This window comes from Pantherophis guttatus, chromosome 4 (assembly GCF_059756535.1).
Source record: "Pantherophis guttatus breed Tessera chromosome 4, ASM5975653v1, whole genome shotgun sequence".
NCBI lineage: Eukaryota > Metazoa > Chordata > Lepidosauria > Squamata > Colubridae > Pantherophis > Pantherophis guttatus.
Window position 1 is genome coordinate 43000548 of NC_142066.1, and position 24084 is coordinate 43024631.

Consider the following 24084-nt stretch of genomic DNA (forward strand, 5'->3'; position numbering starts at 1 on the left):
AGAATTCAGTTTTCCATAAAATAATTTAATATTGAACAATATTAAAGTGATCCTTGATTTTGTCTTTGAAGGCAAGCACTGAACTTATGAATTTTGATGGTAATGTTGACATGGTCCCTAAGCCATTCATGAATGTTCAGGAGGGTAAAGAGGGACAGTTGAAGATTTGTCCACCATTCTTAACCCGAAATGAAATATTGGAAAGGCTGGAATGGAAAAAAGCTTAATAGTTAAGCCAGATTTAGATATTTAGCTTGAAAATAATATACAATGAAAAACCTTATTATCAAACCTAGACACAAGTATAAAACATCTGTGTTGGTAAATGTAACTGAAGGAGAACCTAGTACTAGACTGGATTCTTGTTAAAAATCCTTTCGAAGTCCATATTTAAACTTTTCTGTCTAATGTCTTCAACCATTTTTTTGTTACTTAGAGAATCCGAGGTCGGAAGGCAACATTGGATGAAATCCAGGCTGTCCATTCGGAACATCACACATTACTATATGGAACAAGCCCTTTGAACAGGCAAAAACTTGACAACAAGAAATTACTAGGTAGAATGTCTAGCATTTTACGAATGTAATTCTATTTTCATAATGCAGAACGTTGCTCCTCCTTCCGCTTTAGAAATCGCAGAATGTACAGAATTTTGCTTTATCTGTGTACATGGTGAAGGCTGAAAATGTATGATTAAATATGAGGAAGGGCAATCTTTTTAATATAATGTCTGATAAATTCTGTCTTTTCAAACTTCTGTATCAGATGGGAAAACTTTTGGTGGCAGGGGATTGTATTTTCCAGCAGTGGGAGGTTGGATGTGTGAGGCAGTGATGCAAAACAAAGTGAGCATTTGCACATAATGGGAAGAGTCCCAATTTTTAGGGGAAGTTAGATAGAATTTAAGGGGAGGGTCTCTTTGATTTATGCCTGTTTAACTATTTTAGAGCTTAGGCTTTTTCAAAATTGTGGGCTACTAAACTGATGAGTTATAACCCACTATAGGCATTTAAAAAAGAAGTAATGGAATGTAAAGTTGCCCAGTTTAATCCTGTATTATTCATAAAGATTATAATTTTGTACTTTCTATGGCAGTAAAAATAGACACGAAAAATGTGGGAAATGAATTAATCTTATGTACCATGTAACTGGTAGGTATGTGGCATTCATACCCCCTTCTCTCTCCTTTGTTTCTCCTCTTAAGGTCCCCTTAGTCAGAAGATGTATGCTGTCCTCCCGTGTGGTGGAATCGGGGTGAGTGAAATACGGTTGCCAGGAAAATCAGATGGCAGGAAATGAAAGCCTCCCATATTCCATCTTAAAGCTCCATTTCTGCTATGCAATTTATTTAATTTCTGGGAAAAAGGCTTCAAGTCAGTAGCAAGCAGATGTAATTTTCATCTGTGATGGAGCATGACCCTCCTTGAAAGCCTGTAGAACTGCAATATGAAACCCGGAGGACAAAATATTGAGTTTTATATAAGATGATTCTCCACGTTAAATTTTAATTGCATCTTCTTGATTTTTTCATGTGTCCTTGAATTGTACCGAAATGGCTTTAAAAATGATTCCTTTTAGGTTTGTTGTTTCTTATCTTCATCCTACATGCTATTGAATACCCACAAGAATCCTATATAGCAATTATCTATTGCCTGCAAGCAATAAAGTGATGAATCAGGCCTCAGCTGCATCTCTCATTTATTTCTATTATTTTTTAAATGGAATATATATCCTGCCTTTTTATCCATAGAGCACTCAAGGCAGCTCAAATACAAATTATAAAATATGAAAATAAAAAGAATGTTAAAACTAAAGTAAAAGTAAACATCAATATCATTAAATCAATTTTATTAACAAGCTAGGGCAGTGTGGTGGCTCAGCACTTAAGCCGCTGGGCTTGTCAGCCCTGCAATGGGGTGGGCTCCCATCCTTGCCCCAGCTCCTGCCCACCTAAAGTTTGATAGCATGAAAATGCGAGTAGATAAATGGGTACCACTACGGTGTGAAGCTAACAGTGCTTTGTAACATCCTGCTGGCGACTGCAGAAATGTCTTCCAACAGCACTGGCTCAATTATCTTGAAACAGAGAAGAGCACTGCCCCCTATAGTTGGCAAGAACTAATGGAGTAAAATTCGTAGGGACTCTAGCAATTTAGAAGCCTGTTGGGAAGGATGTATCTTTGTCACTTTCCTGAATCCTGTGTGTACTCCATTTTACTCGTAACAGTTTTATTTTTATTTTGTTTTATTTTATTTACAAAATTATAGGCCTCCCTTCTTACCTCAAGGTAACTCTAGGCGGCTTGTTTACATAGGAAGAAAAGTCCACAAAGGACTGTCTGCACACAAATCTCCTCATTACAGCACCATTCCTATTACCTATCAAATAGCAAGTGGTTACTTCCCTCACCTCCTAAAGCCTTTCATAGATAGGACAAAATCTACCGAACTGAGTGTGAAGTAGTGGTTAAACCATTGGCCTAGAAATGAGGAAATCTCAATTCTTGTACCTGCTCAGCCACAGAAACTCACTGGATGACTTTGGGTCACTCTTCTAACCCCACCTCTTGCAGTGTTATTGTGAAAAAAATAGAAGGAACAAATATTGCGTATGAATTTCTAAACTAAAAGCAGGATGGCAATCAAAGAAGGAAATGATCAGGCCAGCTTGGATGGTTTTACTCTTTAGCTTTTGCAACTCCTATGATCTATGATAAACTTTCAATGTAGGTTGACAGTGACACAGTGTGGAATGAGATGCATTCATCCAGTGCAGTCCGCATGGCTGTTGGCTGTTTGCTGGAGCTGGCCTTTAAAGTGGCATCAGGGGAACTTAAGGTAAATTCTTCTTTGAATCCATTGACAGAAAGTGCATTAAAAGTGGTTGTGCTAATCATAATGTAATGAACACATTATTAAAGATACATGACTTTTTCATCCTTAGAATGGATATGCTGTCATCCGACCACCAGGTCACCATGCAGAAGAGTCTACTGCCATGTAAGTATATACTATAAAGTGAGGGAAAAATATGTACATTTAACTACTGCAAAATTTTAAAATGTTACATTTTCTAAAATGAATTCTTTTGGGAAAGTGGAATAAGTAAAGATGCATTTTAAAAAGCTATTTATGTGCTTTCTCAAATGAAATTCCATCTCTTTTTTCTTGAGTAATACTGCATATTTGATCTGTTAATGAAAAACTTATTTCTTTACTTAGACATCCATACCCTCCAAATATGTTTGGAAAATGAATGTATAAAAGGCAGTGGTGGGTTCTAACCGGCTTTACTACTGGTTTTCTTTGTGCACGCGCTTCACTCGCGATCGCCTCTTTGGTTGCGCACTTTGCGCATGCTCACATGCACGCCAAACTTGCGCTTTGCGCAAGCGTGTTACGAATTTGCCCAGCTGAGGTGCGGCAATCAGCTCTGCTGCACCTCTCAGCTGGGCGAACAAAGAAGAAATATAAGGTAGGAATAATGCAGGAGCGGGTCGGAGGGCCCAGCTCCCGAAGCAAGAGAACCGGTTCGGTGATGTAATAGCGTCACTGCTACCGGCTTGGCCGAATCGGAAGGAACCCACCACTGATAAAAGGTGATAAGATTATTCTTTTTCATAGCATTCTGTGGTGCCTGTTACGATAAGTAGCATTTTTTAAAAGATCAAATAAAAATAGGTGCTACATGGCACCAAACTGAAATATTATTGTTTCCTTCATTTAGTGGCAGGAGCATTCCAGGATTTTAGGCAAGGCTTTATCCTAGTACTAATTGGAATCTAGTACCTGTTAGAATCACTTAGATAGATGCTCTACCAATGAGCATATCCTTCATGAAATCTGGCTACCTGCTGTAATGGAGAATGTTGGGCTTAGGAAGGCCCTATTCTGGTAGAGTATATCAGTTTTTATTTTGCTTATCTATCCTGATCCAATAATGCCCTTCTTCCTTTTCATTTTGTTTAGGGGCTTTTGCTTCTTCAATTCTGTTGCCATTGCTGCTAAGCTTTTACAACAAAAGCTTGCCATCAGTAAAATCCTGATTGTGGACTGGGTAAGGTTTTTTTTTCCCCTTTTCTACTCCAGAGGTCACTTACTCTCTTAGGTTAAATGCTTACAAAGCATTTAAAAAGGAGCATTTTAAAAAATTTAATGTCTGCCAATATAATTAAAGAGAGTTGTGAGTGTCTTGCTGCCTACATGCACCATGGTGTGGATCCCAAGCTGATTCTTCTACTTAAGTTCTACTTCGTGTTGATAGGATATCCATCATGGCAATGGAACCCAGCAGGCATTCTACAGCGACCCCAGTGTTCTGTACATTTCCCTCCATCGTTATGATAATGGCAATTTCTTCCCAGGCAGTGGAGCTCCTGAAGAGGTATGTGTATTCCTTTATTTTTTAAAATCTGATTTGTAGAAGAGATGCTAAAGATGGAACCAACTTGGAATCTGTAGGTTAAAAAACTAAAATATTTTTAATCCAAAATATTTTAGAAATATGAGCAGAGAAATAAAACTCCCACCTTGAATTGGGTTCCAACTGAAGCCAAAGAGGTATACTGAGTAATCTTTATTAAATTATTACAAAATGGATCTACATAGAGGCAAATGAAGAAATAATTTTGATATTCAAAAACATGCATGAAACTATAAAGAACAATAAGGAGACAAGGGGATTGTCTAAAGATAAAGAAATGAGGGTAGAAGCCACTCAACATGAAATAGATGAGAAGTTAGAAGAAGCAGTAGAAGGAAAAAATCAAAATGAGATGCAAGAAGATACTTGTAAAGGTTACCCAAGCCAAATTTATACCAATCTGCCCACCCTCTGCCATCCTTAGAGATTAATCAGTAATTCTCCTATTCATTGTTACTCACTTGAATCTGTTATTGCTGGGGTGGTGGTTGATACCCCCAGACTTATTGCCATGGGGGATTTCAACCTGCCATCCGCCGGTGAGGCATCAGAGGTGGCTTGGGAGTTCATGGCTTCCATGGCGGCCATGGACCTGATCCAGTTAGTTCAAGGCCCCACTCACACAGGGGGACACACTCTGGATTTGATTTTCGTCTCTGGTCAGTGGTTGAATGATCTTGGTAGAGGGGATTTAGACATTAAACCCTTGTCATGGACAGATCATTCGCTCCTTCACTTGGACTTTCCAGCCGCTTCCCCCCGCCACAGGGAGGCAGAACCGACTAGATGGTTCTGTCCCAGGCGCCTGATGGATCCCGAAAGATTCCTGACAGAGCTTCGGCTGTTTCCTGAGACCCTGGTACACGACTTGACTGAAGACCTGGTGGCCGCCTGGGATAGTGCGGCCGCCGGAGCTTTGGACCGCATCGTACCTTTGCGGCCTCTGACCCGATGCCGATCTCAGTTGGCACCTTGGTTCTCCAAGGAGCTGAGAGAGATGAAGCGTCGGAAAAGACGCCTAGAGAGCATTTGGAGGACTAGTCAGTCCGATTCTGACTGAACACTGGTGAGATCTTATATCAAGACCTACCTACTGGTGATAAAAGCGGTGAAATCTAACTATTTTTCCGCTCTTATTGCATCTGCAGAGAACCGCCCAGCCGCTCTGTTTAGGGTGACCCACTCCCTTCTTCAGGGGGGAGCGCGGGAAGATCCCTTGCAGGGTCGTGCTGAGGATTTTGTGCAATTCCTGCATGATAAAGTCGCTAGGATTCAGGAAGGCTTGGACTCCGACTGGGTGAGTCCAGGGGGGGAGACGGAGGTAGGTCTTGAAATTATCTGAGAGGAGTTTGATCCTGTGGCTCCCGAGGATGTGGACAGGGTTCTGGGTAAGATTAGTGCTGCCACATGTTTATTGGACCCGTGTCCCTCCTGGTTGGTTGGCCTCCCGGGAGGTTACACAAGGCTGGCTCCAGGGGATTATAAATGCTTCTTTGAGTGAGGGTGCCTTTCCCGCCGCCTTGAAAGAGGCGATGGTGAGGTCCCTCCTCAAGAAGCCATCCCTGGAACGGGCTGAATTAGCCAACTACCGTCCGGTCTCCAACCTTCGTTTTGTGGCGAAGGTTGTTGAGTGTGTGGTGGCACGACAGCTTCCCCGGTACCTGGATGAAGCTATCTATCTGGACCCGTACCAGTTGGGCTTCAGGCAGGGGTACAGCACAGAAACGGCATTGGTTGCATTGGTGGATGATCTCTGGAGGGCTCGGGACAGGGGTTGTTCCTCTGTCCTGGTCCTATTAGATCTCTCAATGGCTTTTGATACCATTGACCATGGTATCATGCTGCAGCGGTTGAGGGGGTTAGGAATAGGGGGCACCGTGCTGCGGTGGTTCTCCTCCTTCCTCTCCAACCGCTCGCAGTTTGTGTTGGCAGGGGGGCAGAAGCCGACCTTGCGGCGCCTCGCTTGGGGAGTGCCGCAAGGGTTGGTCCTCTTGCCCCTTCTGTTCAACATTTATGTGAAGCCGCTGGGCGAGATCATCCGTGGTTTTGGGGTGAGAGTTCATCAGTAAGATGATGATACTCAGCTGTACATCTAGACCCCAGTCCAACCCAATGATGCCCTTGATGTGATGTCTCGCTGCCTGGAGGCCGTGCGGGTCTGGATGGGGAGAAATAGGCTCCGACTTAACCCTGCCAAGACCGAGTGGCTGTGGCTCCTGGTGTCCCGATATAGTCAGCTGGTGCCATCGCTGACTATTGGGGGTGAATCTTTGCCCCCCACAGAGAGGGTTCCTAATCTGGGTGTCCTCCTGGCTGTCTTTAGAAGAGCATATGACGGCTGTGGCCAGGGCGGCTTTTTATCAGGTTCGCCTGATTCGCCAGTTGCGGCCCTTTCTGGACCGGGACACCTTGCGCACGGTCATTCATGCCCTGGTCACCTCCCGGCTGGACTACTGTAATGCTCTCTACATGGGGCTCCCCTTGAAGAGCACTCGGAGACTCCAACTGGTCCAGAATGCGGCCACGCGGGTGGTTATGGGCGCGACTCGTTGTTCCCATGTGACACCTCTCCTGCGCGAGCTGCATTGGCTCCCAGTGGTCTTTCAGGTGTGATTCAAGGTGTTGGTCACCACCTTTAAGGCGCTCCATGGCTTAGGACCCAGGTACCTTCGAGACTGACTTCTGCCACCAGTAGCCTCCCACCGGCCAGTCCGCTCCACAGAGAGGGGCTCGTCAGGGTACCATCGGCCAAGGTATGTCGGCTGGCGACATACCCAGGGGGAGGGCCTTCTCTGTGGGAGCTCCTGCCCTGTGGAATGAACTGCCCCCGGAATTGCGCAAGATCTCCGACCTCCATGTATTTCGCTGTGCCCTCAAGACCCTGCTGTTCCGCCAGGCCGGGCTATCAATGTAAATGATTTTAAATTGGGTGTTTTAAATTTTGGGTTTTAATTTGGGCCAAAATTATTTAATAATTTTAATTATTTTTTAATTGATGTCTGTATATTTTTGAGTTTTTAATATGCTGCACACCGCCTTGAGTCCTTTGGGAGAAGGGCGGTATAGAAATAAAATTATTATTATTATTATTAAGATGTGGCTCCCCTCACTGGGATTTATTCTTACATATCTTTTTTCTCGCACTTTGACAGCTCTCAGCATGGTAAACCCTATGGCTGAGGGCTTTTGTTATCCACCATGTTTCTTTCTTCCAGGTTGGTGGTGGGATGGGTGTAGGTTACAATGTAAACATTGCTTGGACTGGTGGAGTGGATCCCCCTATTGGTGATGTGGAATATCTAACAGCCTTCAGGTAGGTTTGCTATCAACAGTAAATAAGACTGTGTAAAGGTCTGTGGCTCAACAAGGAATGTTTTGGAAAGCCCAGAACATTCTGTTTTTCTCCTAGAATGTGCCAAGGGATGGATTGTCATTTTCAAAGTAAAGTTTACATGACAACAATAGTGTCATAATACTGTCAAATGTATTTCTTCCTCTTTTGCTATGTGGCAAAATTCTAGAAGGCAAAAATTTCTTAGGTACTTAACAACTGGGATAGTCATTATGTTGCTACATTAGAGCAACTAAGACACACTGCCCCATAGTTTTCTCCATCTATGTTCTGTTGCCAGTTCTTAGCATTTGTTGCTTGAGGTGACTACCTCTGCCTATTGCTATTGCAGGTCTCATAAAGACTTTTGTGGAACATTGGTTTATTCATGTTATGCTCATGTTATGCTATAAAATTCAGGGAACACAAGATTGACTTGTTGGTTTTGCTCTAAAATGGCTAAGTACAGTTAGGAGAAACCTTCTAATAGCCCATGATTGTTCTTCATCTCTGATTTCTAGCATTCAAGGCCAAAGGCCAGACTGATAATGCACTGTGTAAGTTAAAACTATGAATGATGCCAAGTTGAGGAAGGCTTGTCTACAAATATGTGGCCAGTTTAATTAAGTGCATTGGAGAAAGTTACAGAGACTCAGAAGGGAAAGATGAAATAGCTGAAATTTTCCTAATCCATACATTGCAATTAATCCAGAGTTAATGCTGTCCTACCTCCTGTTCCTAAGAGAAATCTGAGAGCTGTTTTGTGTCCCCCAGGACTGTGGTGATGCCTATAGCGCACGAGTTTTCCCCAGATATGGTCCTTGTTTCTGCTGGCTTCGATGCTGTTGAGGGACACTTGTCCCCATTGGGTGGATATTCCGTCACAGCCAAATGTGAGTTTAAGGAACGTGGGGCAAGGTCCCTTTATAAATTTAGTTTATAAATAGAGAAAACTATTCACAGACTAGTTACTTCCACTACGGAGCTAAAGTAGTTTGCTTAAGATTCCAGTGTCTCCATAGGTTTCCTAACCTTAGCAAAAGAGATTTGTCAGGTTAGAATTTCAAAACCAGTATGAGTATAGGAGGATGTCTTATTGACAGTAATTCAGCTATTTACCTTTTACAAGTCATAGCTTTTCTGACATGCCTTTCCCAGCCTTATTAATTGCAGTGCCAAGAAAAGCTTGTGTACTGTGTTACTGAGCTATAATAGTCTCTCCATGTGTTTGAATGATGCCACATAGTTGGAGCTGCAGCTCTTTTTATCTAATGATTTTTCCATGGAGATCATTTATCTCTACTTCCTTGATCTTTTGAAGAATGTATCTCATACAAGCATTGTTAAAAACCCAGAGCACCGACGGTCCTGGATAGTGGCTTAAAGACTTTTTAAGCCTACTTTCAGGTTCCAAGTAGCTCGATCACTGTCTTCATAAATGTTGAAGGTTCTGTTTTTCCTCACAATAGACATCCATGACTTTCTTCAATTTCTAGCAAAGAGCAATGTAAAAGCTAACACAGGAATCACTAATTCATATTTCCTTCTTGATTATGTAGGTTTTGGGCACCTGACCAAACAACTGATGGATTTAGCAGATGGGCGTGTTGTCCTAGCTTTAGAAGGTGGTCATGATCTGACTGCCATCTGTGATGCCTCTGAAGCCTGTGTCTCTGCCTTGCTTGGCCTTGAGGTGAGTACGAGTAACACAGGAGGGTGCTGGAAAAGTCTCAGTCGGGCTTGGAATGGAAACATCAAAAGATATTTATCTGTATTCTGCTTTATTATTTTTACAAATAATTCAAAGTAGCTAACGTATCCAACGCATCTTTCTATTTAAAGCAAAGATAGCTAAATATTGTTGCAAGAAATAGTAATTTAAAAGTATTAAAGTCAAGACTACTGACCTACCCTCTGGAATCAGCTGCCCCCAGAGATAAGGAGAATCCAAGACCTCGGTGCCTTCCGCCATGCCCTTAAAACTTTCTTTTTTCAGCAAGCCAGGCTGGCTTAATATATTTTTTAAATATTTTTAATTGGTTTGTTATTTTAAATTGGGGCCAAATTAATATATATCTTTTTAATTGTTTTTAATGTTTGTATTGTATGTTTTTTTCATCTGGCTGTACACCGCCCTGACTCCCTCGGGAGAAGGTGCGGTATATAAATTTGAAATAAATAAATAAATAAAAGACAAAAATTAATTGTTAAAGCCTTGCAATAAGGCATCATCTTTACAAATATTCTGAACACAAAGTGGGTATAGGTCCCATGTGCTAATAAGCAAATCTCTAATAAGATCTTAAAAAGGACAATCCTTTGGGAAAGTTCATCTGTTTAAAAAGAAGGCATTCACTTAATTGACTCATGACATCTTTAATGGTGTCTGCACAAGGGTCATCCTGAAATTGACAAAATATCTATTTATTTTTGTTCTATAGGAAATGGATCAATATATGTAAGAAAGCCTCTAATAATCAGGGTTAGAGAAAAAAATAAATGAGTCAAAGAAATGGATAGAAGGGAAAATGCAGATCTCTTTTAGATATACATGCAGAATTTATGAGATATAAACAAAAATATCAAATTTCTAGAAGCGTATAGGGGGAAATAGAGACATTAAAGCAAAATAAATAATTTATTTTCTTATAATATATAATATCCTCTAATAGTCTCAAATTCTTCATTCATAAATAGATTTCTTAAGGCAGTTTTTATTCTGTATCCAGGACCAGATCCAGAAACCTCATGAAGCAGTTACAGGCTAATTCATGTGCAACATGCCAGGCTTCACTCAAAACCAGTTATAACTCAAAAGGGGAGAAAACAGGGATACATTTTAGTACCCCTGCTTATCAGCTTCTATATCAACGGCATATCTAAATGATCCAAATTTCCATCCTTCTAAACTGTGGGATCACAGCATTTTCCTGCTGCTCTATGCATACAACCAATTGTGATTATTCCCAGAACACTAATAGACTCAAAAGAGCTCTGACAATTTTCATCCATATTGCAGTAATGAAAATCTGAAAATAAGCTATCAGAAAACCAAGATGATGGGAGATGATGGAGCATTAATGGCCACAAAATAGAACAAGTGACTAGCTTTAAGTATTTAGGAGCAGTCATGCATGCCACTGGCTTGAGGAGAGCCCATTGCAAATGTGATACTGCTACTGGACAAAGATCTGCCAATGCCATCCTTAAATTGTTGCGCTCCAAGGAAGTATGTTCCAGCCACACTGAAACTTTTTCAGGCTAAGCCTCTAGCCATAGTCCTTTATAGGACTTCAGTTGACTTCCCTCCCCCCGGCTTTGTGTTTCATCTCTCTGGAAAGGGTACAATCTAAATTCATCAGAGCAGCTCTCCAGATATATGCTGTGTCCCAAATACACACCTAAGAGAGGAGACAGAGTTCAGAGTGCATTTATAAATCTTTTATTAAAGCTCAGCTTCTTTCCCTAAGCCTTAGCACCATTCATCTTCAGGGGGGAAAACCCCAATCTACATGGATCAAGGTTGTGGAATTTAATATTTCAAATTTAGGCTACTCTCCCTCCACAGTTCTTAAGATGGAACATGATCAGAGGAAACAATCCCTGAAGCAAATGTTAAAGAATACAGAGAGGCAAGCAGATCTAGGGAAAGATGCAACCTTCCTATCAGCACCAACAATACATCATTACTATTACCTCGCACAGCTAAAAACACCTACACTTCAAAAAGCTTTTTCTCGTGACCAAATGCCATGTCTTCCCTTCTGCAATATTTAATTGTAAATACAAAAAAACCCCCACCCCATTGCCTGAAAAGTTTTTCCCCAGAGATTCCAGAGAGGTAAAAACTATAGAATATATCTTTCTACGATTCTCCCTTGATGGAGACATCCAAACTTTTGTACTTCCTTTGGTCAGTAGATATCCTGGTCACCAGAATTCAGCCTATGCCTGGAAACATTTATAACATGTATGAAACAATATGGTTTGTTTTAGATATTTTCATAGACCACTATTTAGAATGCTAATACTCCTCTAAGAGTGTTTAGTTTTTCTCTAAATCTGACTATGATTTTCAGCAGCAAAATAATAGACTTGGTGACTTGTATATATATATATATATATACCAGTACTATAGGCAGAGCATAAGGAGACACGGAAATTGTTATATTTAAGCACAGGTACCTTATTGTTAAATATAATCAAACAAATAAAAAGAAAATGTCTATCAAACTTAAATAGAACCAAAGTTCATAAATTCACAATATTAAATGGATGGAATGGTACATAAAGGCTTTGTAGGAAATTGACATAGAATTGTTTTGGCTTTTTTTGTTGCCATTTCCTCAGTTACTTTCACATGCACCTTTTTTCCTTGGGCTCCCATTTATTTGAACTATTTATCTTTTCTCATGACTTCTATCCAGACTGGAAATCAAAATACTAAACTCGAGTTTCTTTTGTTGCAGTTGGAACAGTTGGATCAAGCTCTGTTGCAACAAAAGCCCAATTCAAATGCTATAGCTACATTGGAGCATGTCATTGAAATCCAGAGTAAGTTTTTGGGGCATGCTCTTGGCTTCATGTTGCATTTTCTTATGGAAAAAAGCGATTTGTTAAAGAAAACAAATGAACTGGTGATTTATTCTACATCCAGGTTAGGGTTATATCTGTGTAATATAAAAAAACACTTATTAATCTTGTTAGCTTTAAGGAACATAGATTTCAATTCCCAGAATTCCCCAGTCAACATATTGGTATGAAGAACAGGGTTGGCAACATGCTTGTAAGAGGCAGGTTGCCCTTTATATTCAACATGGCATCTGCAATATTCTCAACTAGAATATTGCATTAATTAATGCATTAATTCTCATTCTAGAATTAATGTTGCAAAAAAATTGTTAGTGATATAAAATAAAAACTTTCAACATTTTACCATATGTGGGATTGGGGGCCGGGATGCTACCGCCTAATTCAGAGCCATAACAGGGTTTAAACATGGCTTAGTAGCCACCCAGTTCAATTCCCTAGAAACATCAGCTACAGTAGCCCAAACAAATGGCCGTCCAGCATCTGCTTAAAATACTATCTTTTGAAGCAGTAGTTTAGATGTTTCTCTGAATTTTAGCACAAATCCTCTTCCTTGCACCATCCCATTGTCCTAGTCCTGCTTTCTGGTACATCAGATTTGTTTTGCTACTTTCCCAGCAATCTTTAGATGCTAGAAGACAGCATGCCTGAGATTTCTTATCTCTAAACTACACTTAACTGGCTAGTTTTAACTTTCTAAACCTACTCAAGATTTGTTAGGGATGCTAGTCATTTATTTTAATTAATCTCCTTAATCATGACCATAGCAAGTAATTGTTTATAGGCATGATTATAGAAAGAAATGTTCTAATAAAGATCCCAAAGGTCTTTTATTTCATTGATAGTGTGATGGGTTTGGAAATGGTAGATAGGTAGACAAGGCAGGAATTCAGCCAAGTACTAGAATTTCTAACCTAATGCTTGGCAATTGTATCATAGGCAAACACTGGAATTCAGTGAAAAGTTCTGCAGCAATTATTGGCTGTTCGTTGCTGGAGGCCCAAAAGGGAGAAGCAGAAGAAGCAGAGACTGTTAGTGCGATGGCATCACTGTCAGTGGACACAGAGCAGGGAAAAACAGACTGTGATGTCCGGTAGGTTCATTTTGGGAGAGGGCAAAGGTCTGATTGTGAGGGGTGGGGGTTTTTTTTTTTTGTTTTGTTTTTGTTTTTGAGGTCTAATCTGCCTGACTAGGCTGCCCCAGTACCATGTGTATCACTATTTCTGGTGGCCAGGAATCACTTCTGCATACCCAGATCCACTAGGAAGAGGAGTCTTTTCTTGATTTGCATCAACCAACGTTGCTGAGATTGAGAAACATTGTCTTAGTCTTTATAGTGTGGTGTGTTGGTCCTTCAATTTGTCAGAAATTAGGATGAATACACCAATGGTCAAAGCCCATCTGGAAGGTGCTAGGTTGGACATAACTGTCATTGGACCTCACCTCCACCCAGAACAAAGTCTTTGAATTGAACTAACAATTCAGAGTCATAGTAGTAACCCCTACTACTATCAGAACAGCCTTTGAAAATTCTTTCATCAACAGCACAACCAATAGCTGTGTTAACTTCCGGAACAGTGAGAGACCAATAATGATAATCTCTTTTGCCTTCTTTCTTTCCTTCTTCTTACAGATCGGTAGAAGAGCCAATGGAGGCTGAACCAGTGTTGTGAAGTGCCAAGACTTCAATTTCTGTAGCTGTCACTCTGTGGGTTTAATTGGTCATTTGTGAGTTCGTTAAAACAACAACAAAATTATTATTTTTTATCTATTAAAAAGAAAAAAAGGAAAAAAAAGAGTTGCACTGGACAAAATGAGCCTCTGTGTGTGTGCGTGATCGTGTCAGTCTCCAAGCATTTGTTCTCACCAGCATCACCATTTTGTCCTGACTCTTTGGAGATTTGTGAAGGAACTTGGTGAGGGGGCTTTCACATGGACATCTCCATTATTCCTTTTTCAGATATCATTCCCTCCCCCACTCCTCCCTCCATTGGACACTAAACCTGTCCCCTTTTTTAGGACTGGAAAAGCCGTTTTGCTTCTGGAGAAAAAAATATTTTCTGTCTCTTTGTCTCTCATACCTACAGTTAGTAAGAGGTGTTAAAGAAATGTATTTTTCTCAAAATCATTTTTTTCCCCAATGTTCACGTGGATCCTAAATAGTTATTCAGAATCTTGAATCTGGATGCCCATTCTGAGCAAGGAATTGTTGGACTTAATGATTTTTATTGGTCAACTCCAACTCTTGTAATTCAGTTTCACTTCATCTTTCTTCTTCCATATACATGCATATATATTTTTCCTTCCATTTGTTTGGAATGAAAGAGAAATGGATTGTCTGAACAAAGGGACCCACAGCTGCCTCTTACATTTTAGAGTCTAGAACAGGAGAATTTTCCTATGCAGCACGGAGCCCCAGAGGTTCTACTATGCTAGGCAGGCCATCCATATTACATTGAGCCAGACTTGCCCACTTCACCTCTTCCTAAATCTGATCCTGAAACAGCATTCCTCTCTCCTGGGTTCTTTGCAAAATGAGTTGGGGTTGAAAATCCCTCCCCCGAGCCCTGAATTTTCAAAATGCCTTTCTCCTGACTTTGCAATTTTTAATGTTTTCATTCTCTTTCCTACCCCCAAATAGATTCATAAATAATGCTACCTTTGTTGCCTAAATCTCTCTATTCATCTCAGCTCTAAGCTGTTCCTCAATTTGTATAGTTCTGGTTTAAGCTCTAGAAAAAGCTCCCAAGGTGGGGAGAAAGGGGAAAAAGTGTGCCTTTAAGTCATTTTTGTTAATGCCTTAATTTCTCTGTAAGTTCATTTTTACACCATCCCTCCTCAGTTCTATCCCTTTTTCATTTGCCATCTAGTTAACAATTATCCTACATGAAGACAGAAAGGAATCACATATATATCCCCAGCCTCAATGCATGTTTTGGCCCTGATCCTGCACCAGGCGTGTTCAAAGAAACCATGAATATCTCACCAGCCTGGGGATCATTGTGGATGAGCATTAACTCACTTCCAACACAGTGCAGTTCTGTGTGACTGCATCATCACTCAGCTGTGCTTTGATTTGCACATCTGAATTATGTGCCCTGTTTATGTCTGCAGTTTTCAATCTGTCAAGCGATATATGCGATATATGCGTGCAAGCCTATTTACAAGGATGGACCTCCTTAGTTGGATCACTCTGTGTGTCATAAAATCCTTTTTGTAACAAAAGTTTTGCATATGTGGACTGTTTCATGACCAATGCTTTGACATTCTCTCTTTTCGCTATTTTTCTTCCTCCTCTACTGTCATTGTTTGAAAGACTCCTTGTCATTTATTGTAAATAATTTGATTTCTTGTATCACTTGTACAAACTCTGTTTTGATGAAAGTTTGTCCATTCATAAAGAAAAAACAAAGCAAAAGAAAAAGGAGAGAATTCTTTGCTGTTACTTCACCAGCCAAAAAGAGGGAAAAAATAGAAACAGAGCAATTTTAGCTTTTAAAAGAAATGGATATAAAGAAAAAAGGTATATAATTTTATTACAGATGTATTATTTAATAGTATTTTTTTAACTTGTACCAACTCTCCTTTCCTTTGGAAAGTTGATAGCAGGGATAATGAAACAAAGGAAAAGATGGGGCTTGATACTGTTTTCACTAACCAGGGCTGCGGGATTTCTAAGCTGTGTGTGGGAGGGGGAGGCACTTGGGAGGGGGTAATTGTGTAGAATGTAAGGCTGTGACATTTTTAGCTGCACGTGTGGAAACCTTGCCAGGGTCTGTTTTAAGGATTCCTGCATTTGTTCAGGTTTAGTCCTCCCAAACGTTCCATGGTGTGCATGTGTGAGTGGTACTTCTTTCCAGATTTTCCTATAATTATTCTTATAGTCATGATGAGTGGAATGTCGTGTCTTGACAGTGCTATGTTCTGTTTTCTTTCCTGTTTTTCCTTCTGTGGCAATGAAGACCACAGTTTCAATACCATCTGTTGCCCTGATTTATCAAACAGTGCATGCCTGAAGATAGCTTCTTTTCATCACCACATTAGCCAAAAGCTTTCTGCTTTGGGAGAGATATAAGGAGGGTTGGAGACTTTCCCCATCAACTTGGTAATGCACACTTTGTCCCACTTGTGGCAGCCTGAGCACTGCTAGGTACTGTGATGTACTATTCCCTCATACTACGTTTTGGATATTTAAAATTATCATGATGAAACTGGACCATTCAATACAAAAAGCATCGGTGTTCCTTATCATTTAGCTCTTATTCTGAATTTCATTACTTTTTTTAAAAAATCCAATATATACAAGTGTATATTTGGAAGTGAGGAATAGTAAGGAAAACCAGGTTTCATGGGAAATGAGAAGCAGTAAATTATATATTTGCTAGGAAAGGTATCTGGGTGATGTAAAATACCAGTACCACCTATAGTGTTAATTACAGCAGCCTTTTGGGTATTCTTCAAATGTGTTGGACTTCAGTTTCTATCTTCTGTAGACCAGAGGGGACATCAGGCTCAGAATGACATTACAGTATGTCATCATTCTCAGATGGGCCTGTCTGCCCATCTCTCCCCACCTTGTACCAAATGAGAAAGCAGCAAAATAAGTGTGGTTGCTAATGATAGAAACCAGAAGACTTGAGTAGGACACACTGCCACTCTTCCATCCCTCCATATCATCTCTGTAATTCAGTAGCATGCACTGTGCAGCCTTCTGCTTACGTTAACACAACTAAAGCAAGTGCCTTTGCCATTCATACAGTGACTCAGTTCACACATTATATAAGTTGTACTCTGGTGTATTTGGTTTTGGTTGAATGCAGTGTATGAACAAAACATTGTGGTTTGTAAAATGTGATTCATGGTTATAGCAGAGATCAGCAACTTTTCAAATGCTCAAAAAGTAACTGTCATTTTGCATCTATACTGGTCTTTAAATTATGCTTCGCCAAATATGGAGCAATCATTAGGTGTAATTCAGTAATGAAAAACAATGTTTTTAATCTGGGACTTTCAGATGTATTGAACTTTTAGTTCTCATAATCCTTCAGCCAACATGGCTTGACTATTATCAGAACTGAAATCCAGCATGTTTGGAAGACACAAGACTGGGGGAGGCCTTTCTGATAAGAGGGGAATGATTGCTAGGTCGGATGGTCTGCTGTGCTCTTGTCCAATTGTCCAAAGCTATTCATCTTCAGTGCCAGCCATTCCATCCCATAATTTCACATCTGATTCCTTGACTTTGAGAGATTGCACTTATATTTGGTGGAGAAGTTTCTTCAAACTTTAAAATGACCTTTTTCTTCTTGGGCAAGGCTTTGTCTTCTTTGCTGCCCTCAAAAGGAGCAAATATTTTGTCTATGAATTTTATTACTATAAGTTGAATAAAGTAAGTCAGCACAATCCTATGCATGTCTACAGAGAAGGAAACGTTGTTGAATTAAATAGGGCTTATTCACCAGTAAATGTAGAAAGGATTGTAACCTAAGTTGTAGTGAAAACAATATATAACCAGTTGGGCATCGTCCCAATGGGGATTTTGAATTTTCAAGGTAGCTCATTCACTTGATGCAGATATTGTTTATAGAAGGCATTTCTATGGTTCTGTAAGTAAAGTTCTCTGACTTGAGAAATTTTGGGCTTCTGAATGTTGTTGGATTGTAGCTATAGTTCTAGCTGCCCAGGATAATTTGAGGCAGAAATCCTAGGAGTTCTAAGCCTGAAAAAGACCAAAACTGATGGGGCTTGAACTCTCTGGAAGATTTCCTTTGTTATAGAATGAACTCCTCCTCCTTTAATATACTGATACTTTTCCACTTTGTCCACATAGGAGATGCAGATATTTCCTTTATTTGTACATTCATGTATACATCTTAATAAGTGTTGCTACATTTGATTTATGGGCGTTATGCAGTCCTAGAGATTTGCAGCAGGCTGATTGCTGGCTTCTGGCTGTATGCCCACTCCTACACAAGGACCTAGAAACCGTCAGGCTCCCATTTGTGTGTGCCATGGGGTAACCCATGAACTTGTGTGTGCATTACCAGGGTTGTTGGAAATAGTCTCTCACCCTAAAATACACTGCAGGCTTTTCAGTGTCCATTAAGTCAATTTCTATACAAATGCAGCTTACATTCAGTGGGCCAAGCTAATTATCCAGTGGCATAGGTATAAAAATATATTACTCTCCACTACCATTTTTCTACTTAATAGATTCATAATCATGATAAATGACACAAAAGCTCTACCACTGCAATTATACAAATCACTCCACCTAAAGTAAAAGACTACAGCTAAATATATTCATGTATTCCATAAAACTTACAATTAGGAAATGGTGGTTCCACTTTTAAGCTTTGTTACATCTACATTTGTTTCTACCACCTCTTTGTTTAGGTGAGGTGGGGACAAGAAAATCTCCATGAACCATTGTTTTCATATTTTTCATCTTGAGGTTTTTTTTGGGGGGGGGAGGGAATGAATGGGGAGGAGGGAGAAAGAAACCAAGTTCTGGCCAAGAACAGCGACTACTTTTGAAAAGCCATTAGTCCTTAGGACACCAGCATTGAACAACTTTGTGCTACAGTTCCAATTCCACGAAGTATTAATCTGTCGTAGGGATGGTTATCGTTGAGAGGAATAGGACTTTTTTCGTCCTTTTCCTCCCTTCTAAAGAGGCCCCCACCCCATCCATGATATGGCAAGATGCCCCACATGTGGACAATATCTGTAGATTTTTTTTTCCTGCTTTCTGTCTCTCTCGCTCTGAATACGATTTTCAGTTGAGTATTTTGTAAGATGTTGCAATGTTTGTCCTTGTGTAAATAAAATTGTTTCTGGCAATCTTCTGTGGTAAAAATCAATGTGTGGAGCTATCTTGCTTTCCCCCCACCCCCCTCTCCTTTTTTGATGTGTGTATCATCTTTAGTTTTCTGATTTGCTGAACCCCAGTGGAAAAGAATTCTAACATGTCTTCAGTATCCTGAGCCAGACCAATCTCTCTACTTCTACATTTGGAGTAGCTTTCTCCAGCCGGGTATCCTCTATGTATGTTAGACTCTATTTCCCATTACTTTTGGATTTGTAGTGCACACAACTGAAGGTCAGAAGTTTGGACTAGATCAGTGTTTTTTAAACCTGACAAGATGTATGGACTTCAGTTCTCAGAGTTCCCTTAGTCAGTCTGATGAGTGGTCCTTTAATATCCCAAAAGTACATACAAATTCCAAGTATCTAATTCTTGGCATGTAAAATCTTTCCCATGCAACAATAGGAAATCAGTGATGGCATTCTGCTGTCCTACTCCATGTGTGACATTGAGGCAATAAGGTTATAATATAAGATGCCATCTGGATAACCATGAATTAGTATTTCTCATTTGTGGCAGCTTTATGAATATTTGACGGTTATGGTGAAGCCCCAACCCCACAAATAAACATGTAGAGCTTTGATTGCCCGTGTAGTGCTTAGGCTTTTTCAATGGTGCTGTATTTTTGTTCTCTTGGAGAGAACTTCTTCGGAAGGTGGATCATAGGATGGTCCACTCCTTCATGATTTTGGATGAGCACTAGCACCTAAGTCTATGTTAGAAGTTATCTATTTGTAAAACAAAGGGTTGGGAAAAACTTTCAATATTGCTTTCCCACACATAGCATTGTTTATCAAATGTCTTCTGGCGTTCTTTGGTCCATTCACCCTTGGGGATTTTGTCTTTATTAGGTCCATGAGGGATTGAACCACAGTAGAAAAATGAGGTATGAACTTTTGATAATACCCAACTACTTTTTACTGTGTAGGTCTGTACACTTGGTCTGTAATTTGCTTTCTTTACCAGGCAATAAAACAGTACTTGGTCTTCTGCATTAAACTCCTTTGACTTTAAACCCTCATCATGGTGTCCCTTCTGTCCTTCCTTGTCTGTTTCTAAATGTTTCTGGGCAATGTGTCCTAGGGCTTTTAGCATATTCCTCTGCATTAATATATATTCTATTAAATTCTAAAAGCTTTTCAAATTTTCATCCCAGCCTTAATAATGTCAAACTCTTAAAAGTAACTCAAAAAAGCTAAATCCCATGGATACCCAAGGAATTTCCTAAGGTTATTGACCAGCTCCTCAGCAATTCTTTTGCTATCACATTTCTTAAAGAAATAGCTTCAGGATACCAAATTGCATAATCACAGACATCTAGTATATATTTGTTGCCTATACTGGATGTGGAAGAGGGTTTACAATGTCCATGGCTATTTTTAAAAAAGGAACTGGGATTAACCTACCGTTACATGGTAGGTTAGGTTTAGGGCCTGGCCTATAATCTAGCTTTACACCAATGGGACATCTTAGTCTGTCTAAACACATTGATAAGAGCAGAGGTGAAATCTGGCCGGATCTACTCAGCTCGCACGAACCAGTAGGGCCGGCGGTGGGAGACTCTGCCCACCTGCCGGGACGTCACTAAGGCCTGTTTTTGACCCTCTGCACATGCGCAGAAGAGGCATGCGCGAGCGTAACGTGTGTACACGCGCTCACATTTCCAAATTTCCACATTTCCGGTAGCGAAGTGTATTTCACTGCTTGATAAGAGGTTCTTTTCCCATAGATGCTGCCTTTTTTTTTTTTTTTTTTACTAAATGAAGGCATGCTAACATCCTTCTACTCCCAGTATCTATTAGGCTTCTAATTAAACCCATTTTTTGCTGGAATCATTTTTCACCAGAAGTGCTTATATTACTGCAGACATCTCTTCCCTCTATCTTTACTATAGTGTTTTGACAAATGTTCACTTTTCTGGCAGTTGTTAACAACTATGAGTCTCTCTAGCTTCTCAATGCCTTCCTTTCATTTGGGCAAGAGCTAAAGGCTTTTTTACACATTTTTCCCTTAACCTTTCCAACTCTTTATGGTTCCTATTTTCTAGAACAGAAAAAATTATTTCTCCTTTTGTATCTGTATCCTCTGAACTTTTTTTTGCCAGTTAATCCTCAGCCTCCTGCCGTTTCTAGGTTGTGTTCTTGAACCCAAAATCTTATTTTGCTAGGCAATGCTTGTAAAATTGTCCTAAAATTGCTGCCTTTTCTTTGCTTCTTTCATCTGGCCTCAACCATTTTCTATTTCCACAATTCACCTCTCCCTATAGGTTTAAGGAGTTGCATCATACCTGAATAAGTATTGTTAGTATTTAATAATCTTTAGTATTGTAATAAAAAATTACTTTCCTAGCAGGAAGGCTACTATAAGTCCTTAAGAGCTTTTCTGTTACACACAGAGCTAATCTGGTCACACAAAAAGTAGCAACAATTTCAAACATAGTAAAATAAGCCTCTTTCTCTTAGGGATCTTTATATCTTTGGGGTCACCTCCCTCCTCTGTAAGTTCTAAAACCATAGAAGTCCGTTCTGGTGACTGGACCCCTTTGAGTAAGTCTATCAGCCCCATAAAACTCCCTCTTCTTGTTTCTCTTTCCGCATTCAAGCCTACTTTACTCTCCGTCTCTTTCCAAAGCTACTCCTCCTCTTTTTTAACTAAAGCCTTTCCTCTTGCTGTCGCTTCAGCATTTCTGTAATTCTGGCCCCTTTTCTGGCTTAACAGCAGGCACAAGTAGATAGCTGTCTTTACTGAAGTATCTCCAAGGAAAATCTGTCCCTTCTGCCTTTTCTATCTCTGTTTGTTTGGGGCAGCCTCTAGTAAGCGTTTGGTTTCTTCAGCCCGGATGTTGGCTATTATCAGCAAAGTTTGAGTCCTGCAAGGATTAAACTTCCTTTCGCAGCTAAGGTTTGTTTTCTTTTCATATTTAGTGAATTCCTTGGTCTGAGCCAATCCCACCTATCTGAATTCCACCTGTGTAGTTATTCCTACTTGTTTTGGATATCCCATCTTTTTATGGATATCCCACTAATACCTTTATCAAATTCTTTTAACTATACTCAGTTGGATGGGCTCAAGACACAAAAGAGCCCACAACAACCCAGTTCCTAGAGAACACACATAAGCGCTTGCATATTCACATACTATTACTCTTCTCCACAGCTACTCATACTATTCTTACTATTATTCCTTGTGAGAACTCCTAACGAAAAGTATCTTCTAGCTGCTGCTAGGTTGCTTTACTTCTACCCACAAAGACACGCCCTCTTCTCCCCACACCCAGCTGCTTCGCTGCAAAACTTTTATAGGCAACTAAAACGGAAGCAGTAGCACAGATCCCGGCAATCCTTAAGGTAGCCTGCTCTGTTTCGCGCATGCTCTCTCTCACTCACACAAACACACTCATCGAAGTGACCTTTGGTTAAAGATGTATAGTGCTAATTTATCAGGGGCACATTCCAGATAAAAATATGCTAAGAAAAACAATACACAGTCCTATAATTATTGTATGTTGTAAGTCATTTAAAGTACAGCACCATGTTAGGCTGCAATTCTATACACAATTATCTAGAAATAAGTGCAGTGGAGCTTACTTCTGAGTAGACATGCATAGGGTTGTTATTAAATTGCAGCCCATCTTGTGGTTCAAGGCAACTGAGTGGCCTACAGGGAGATAAAATAAATATCCAGACAATTATAAAAATGGATTAAAATTGCTAAAAATTCAAACTAAAAAAAAAGAACCCATGGGTTTGAAGAGGAGAGGTGGGAGTGTCTTCTCTCCAAAGTGCACCAACCACCTCTAGCCTATAGTTTTTCCTTCAGGACCCCATGCTGGCCAGCATAGCCAAGTTTTAAGGCTTTTCCTTAAGGCTAAACGGGAGGGGGAAGATCTTATTTTCTATGACATTCCAAAGGGTGGGGCCATGGCAGAAAACGCTTTTCTTCTGTATCCCAGCTGCTGAAATTCCTATGGGATTTGCAGTAGGCCTCGTCTGCCAGCATGAGTGGGATGGTCCAATTCCATTGGGGAAAGACAGTTCTGCAGATATACAGGAGCCATGCTAAAAGAGGTAAAGGTAATAACCAACACCTTGAGTTGTACCCAGAGGCAGAGTGGCAGCTAGTGCAGCTCATGTTAACAGCGGTGTTGCATGTGCCACCCTTGGAGCTTCCGAAACTATGCCACTGCATTTTGGACCAATTGTAGCTACCGAATACTTTTCAAGGGTAGCCCCATATAGAACACATTGCAATAATCCAAGTGAGAGATGACTAGGGCATGAGTGACTGAGCACATAATTAATCAGTGGAACAACTTGCCACCAGAAGTTGTGGATGCGCCAACACTGGAGGTTTTTAAGAAGAGATTGGACAATCATTTTTCTGGAATGGTATGGAATTTCCTGTTTGAGCAGGGGGTTGAACTAGAAGACCTCCAAGGTCCCTTCCAACTCTGTTTTTCTGTCCCCCCCCCCATTTTGTCCATAATGGTCTGCAAGCTGCTTCTAGAAGTGTCATATGCAGCTTAAGAATCAATTATTATTGCTGATATTCCTCAATCAGTGGCATTTTCTGAACCTGACTTAGATGGTGACTTGTGGGCAGAAACAGGCTTATCCTGCAAATAATTTAAATTATTTCTAGTGGTTTTTACTACATTCAGTAGTAGTGGATTCCATTGGTTAGCAATGTATTATGTGACAGTAGCATTTCTTCTCTGTCCTGCCCAAAAGTTCTAAATTGGATCACTGTGTTCTCTTAGATACAAGAAGTAGCTAATGCTCACAGTGAGATTCAGCTGAACCAATTTTCGGAAACAAAAAGAGAACAGACTGTAAAACATAATTACAGAAAATAGGGACAAAATGTTGCAAT

At 40.2% G+C, this 24084-nt stretch overlaps 1 protein-coding gene across 12 annotated transcripts in view; it reads left to right on the forward strand.

Moving 5' to 3' along the window:
• The window catches only part of HDAC5 (histone deacetylase 5), a 165981-nt gene extending 146778 nt beyond the window's left edge, over nt 1-19203 (forward strand). For 11 of the 12 annotated variants that reach the window (XM_034415408.3, XM_034415407.3, XM_087893951.1 and 8 more), the window contains 12 exons: nt 437-557; nt 1205-1254; nt 2731-2838; nt 2945-3000; nt 3970-4057; nt 4265-4384; nt 7639-7736; nt 8529-8647; nt 9314-9447; nt 12224-12308; nt 13284-13437; nt 13978-19203. In XM_034415408.3, coding sequence (XP_034271299.1) covers nt 437-557; nt 1205-1254; nt 2731-2838; nt 2945-3000; nt 3970-4057; nt 4265-4384; nt 7639-7736; nt 8529-8647; nt 9314-9447; nt 12224-12308; nt 13284-13437; nt 13978-14017 — 1173 coding nt within the window. In that variant the 3' untranslated portion in view covers nt 14018-19203. The remainder of the gene's footprint in view (nt 1-436; nt 558-1204; nt 1255-2730; nt 2839-2944; nt 3001-3969; nt 4058-4264; nt 4385-7638; nt 7737-8528; nt 8648-9313; nt 9448-12223; nt 12309-13283; nt 13438-13977) is intronic. The other variant, XM_087893954.1, reaches the window with a different exon arrangement.
• Nucleotides 19204-24084: the final 4881 nt, after the last annotated feature.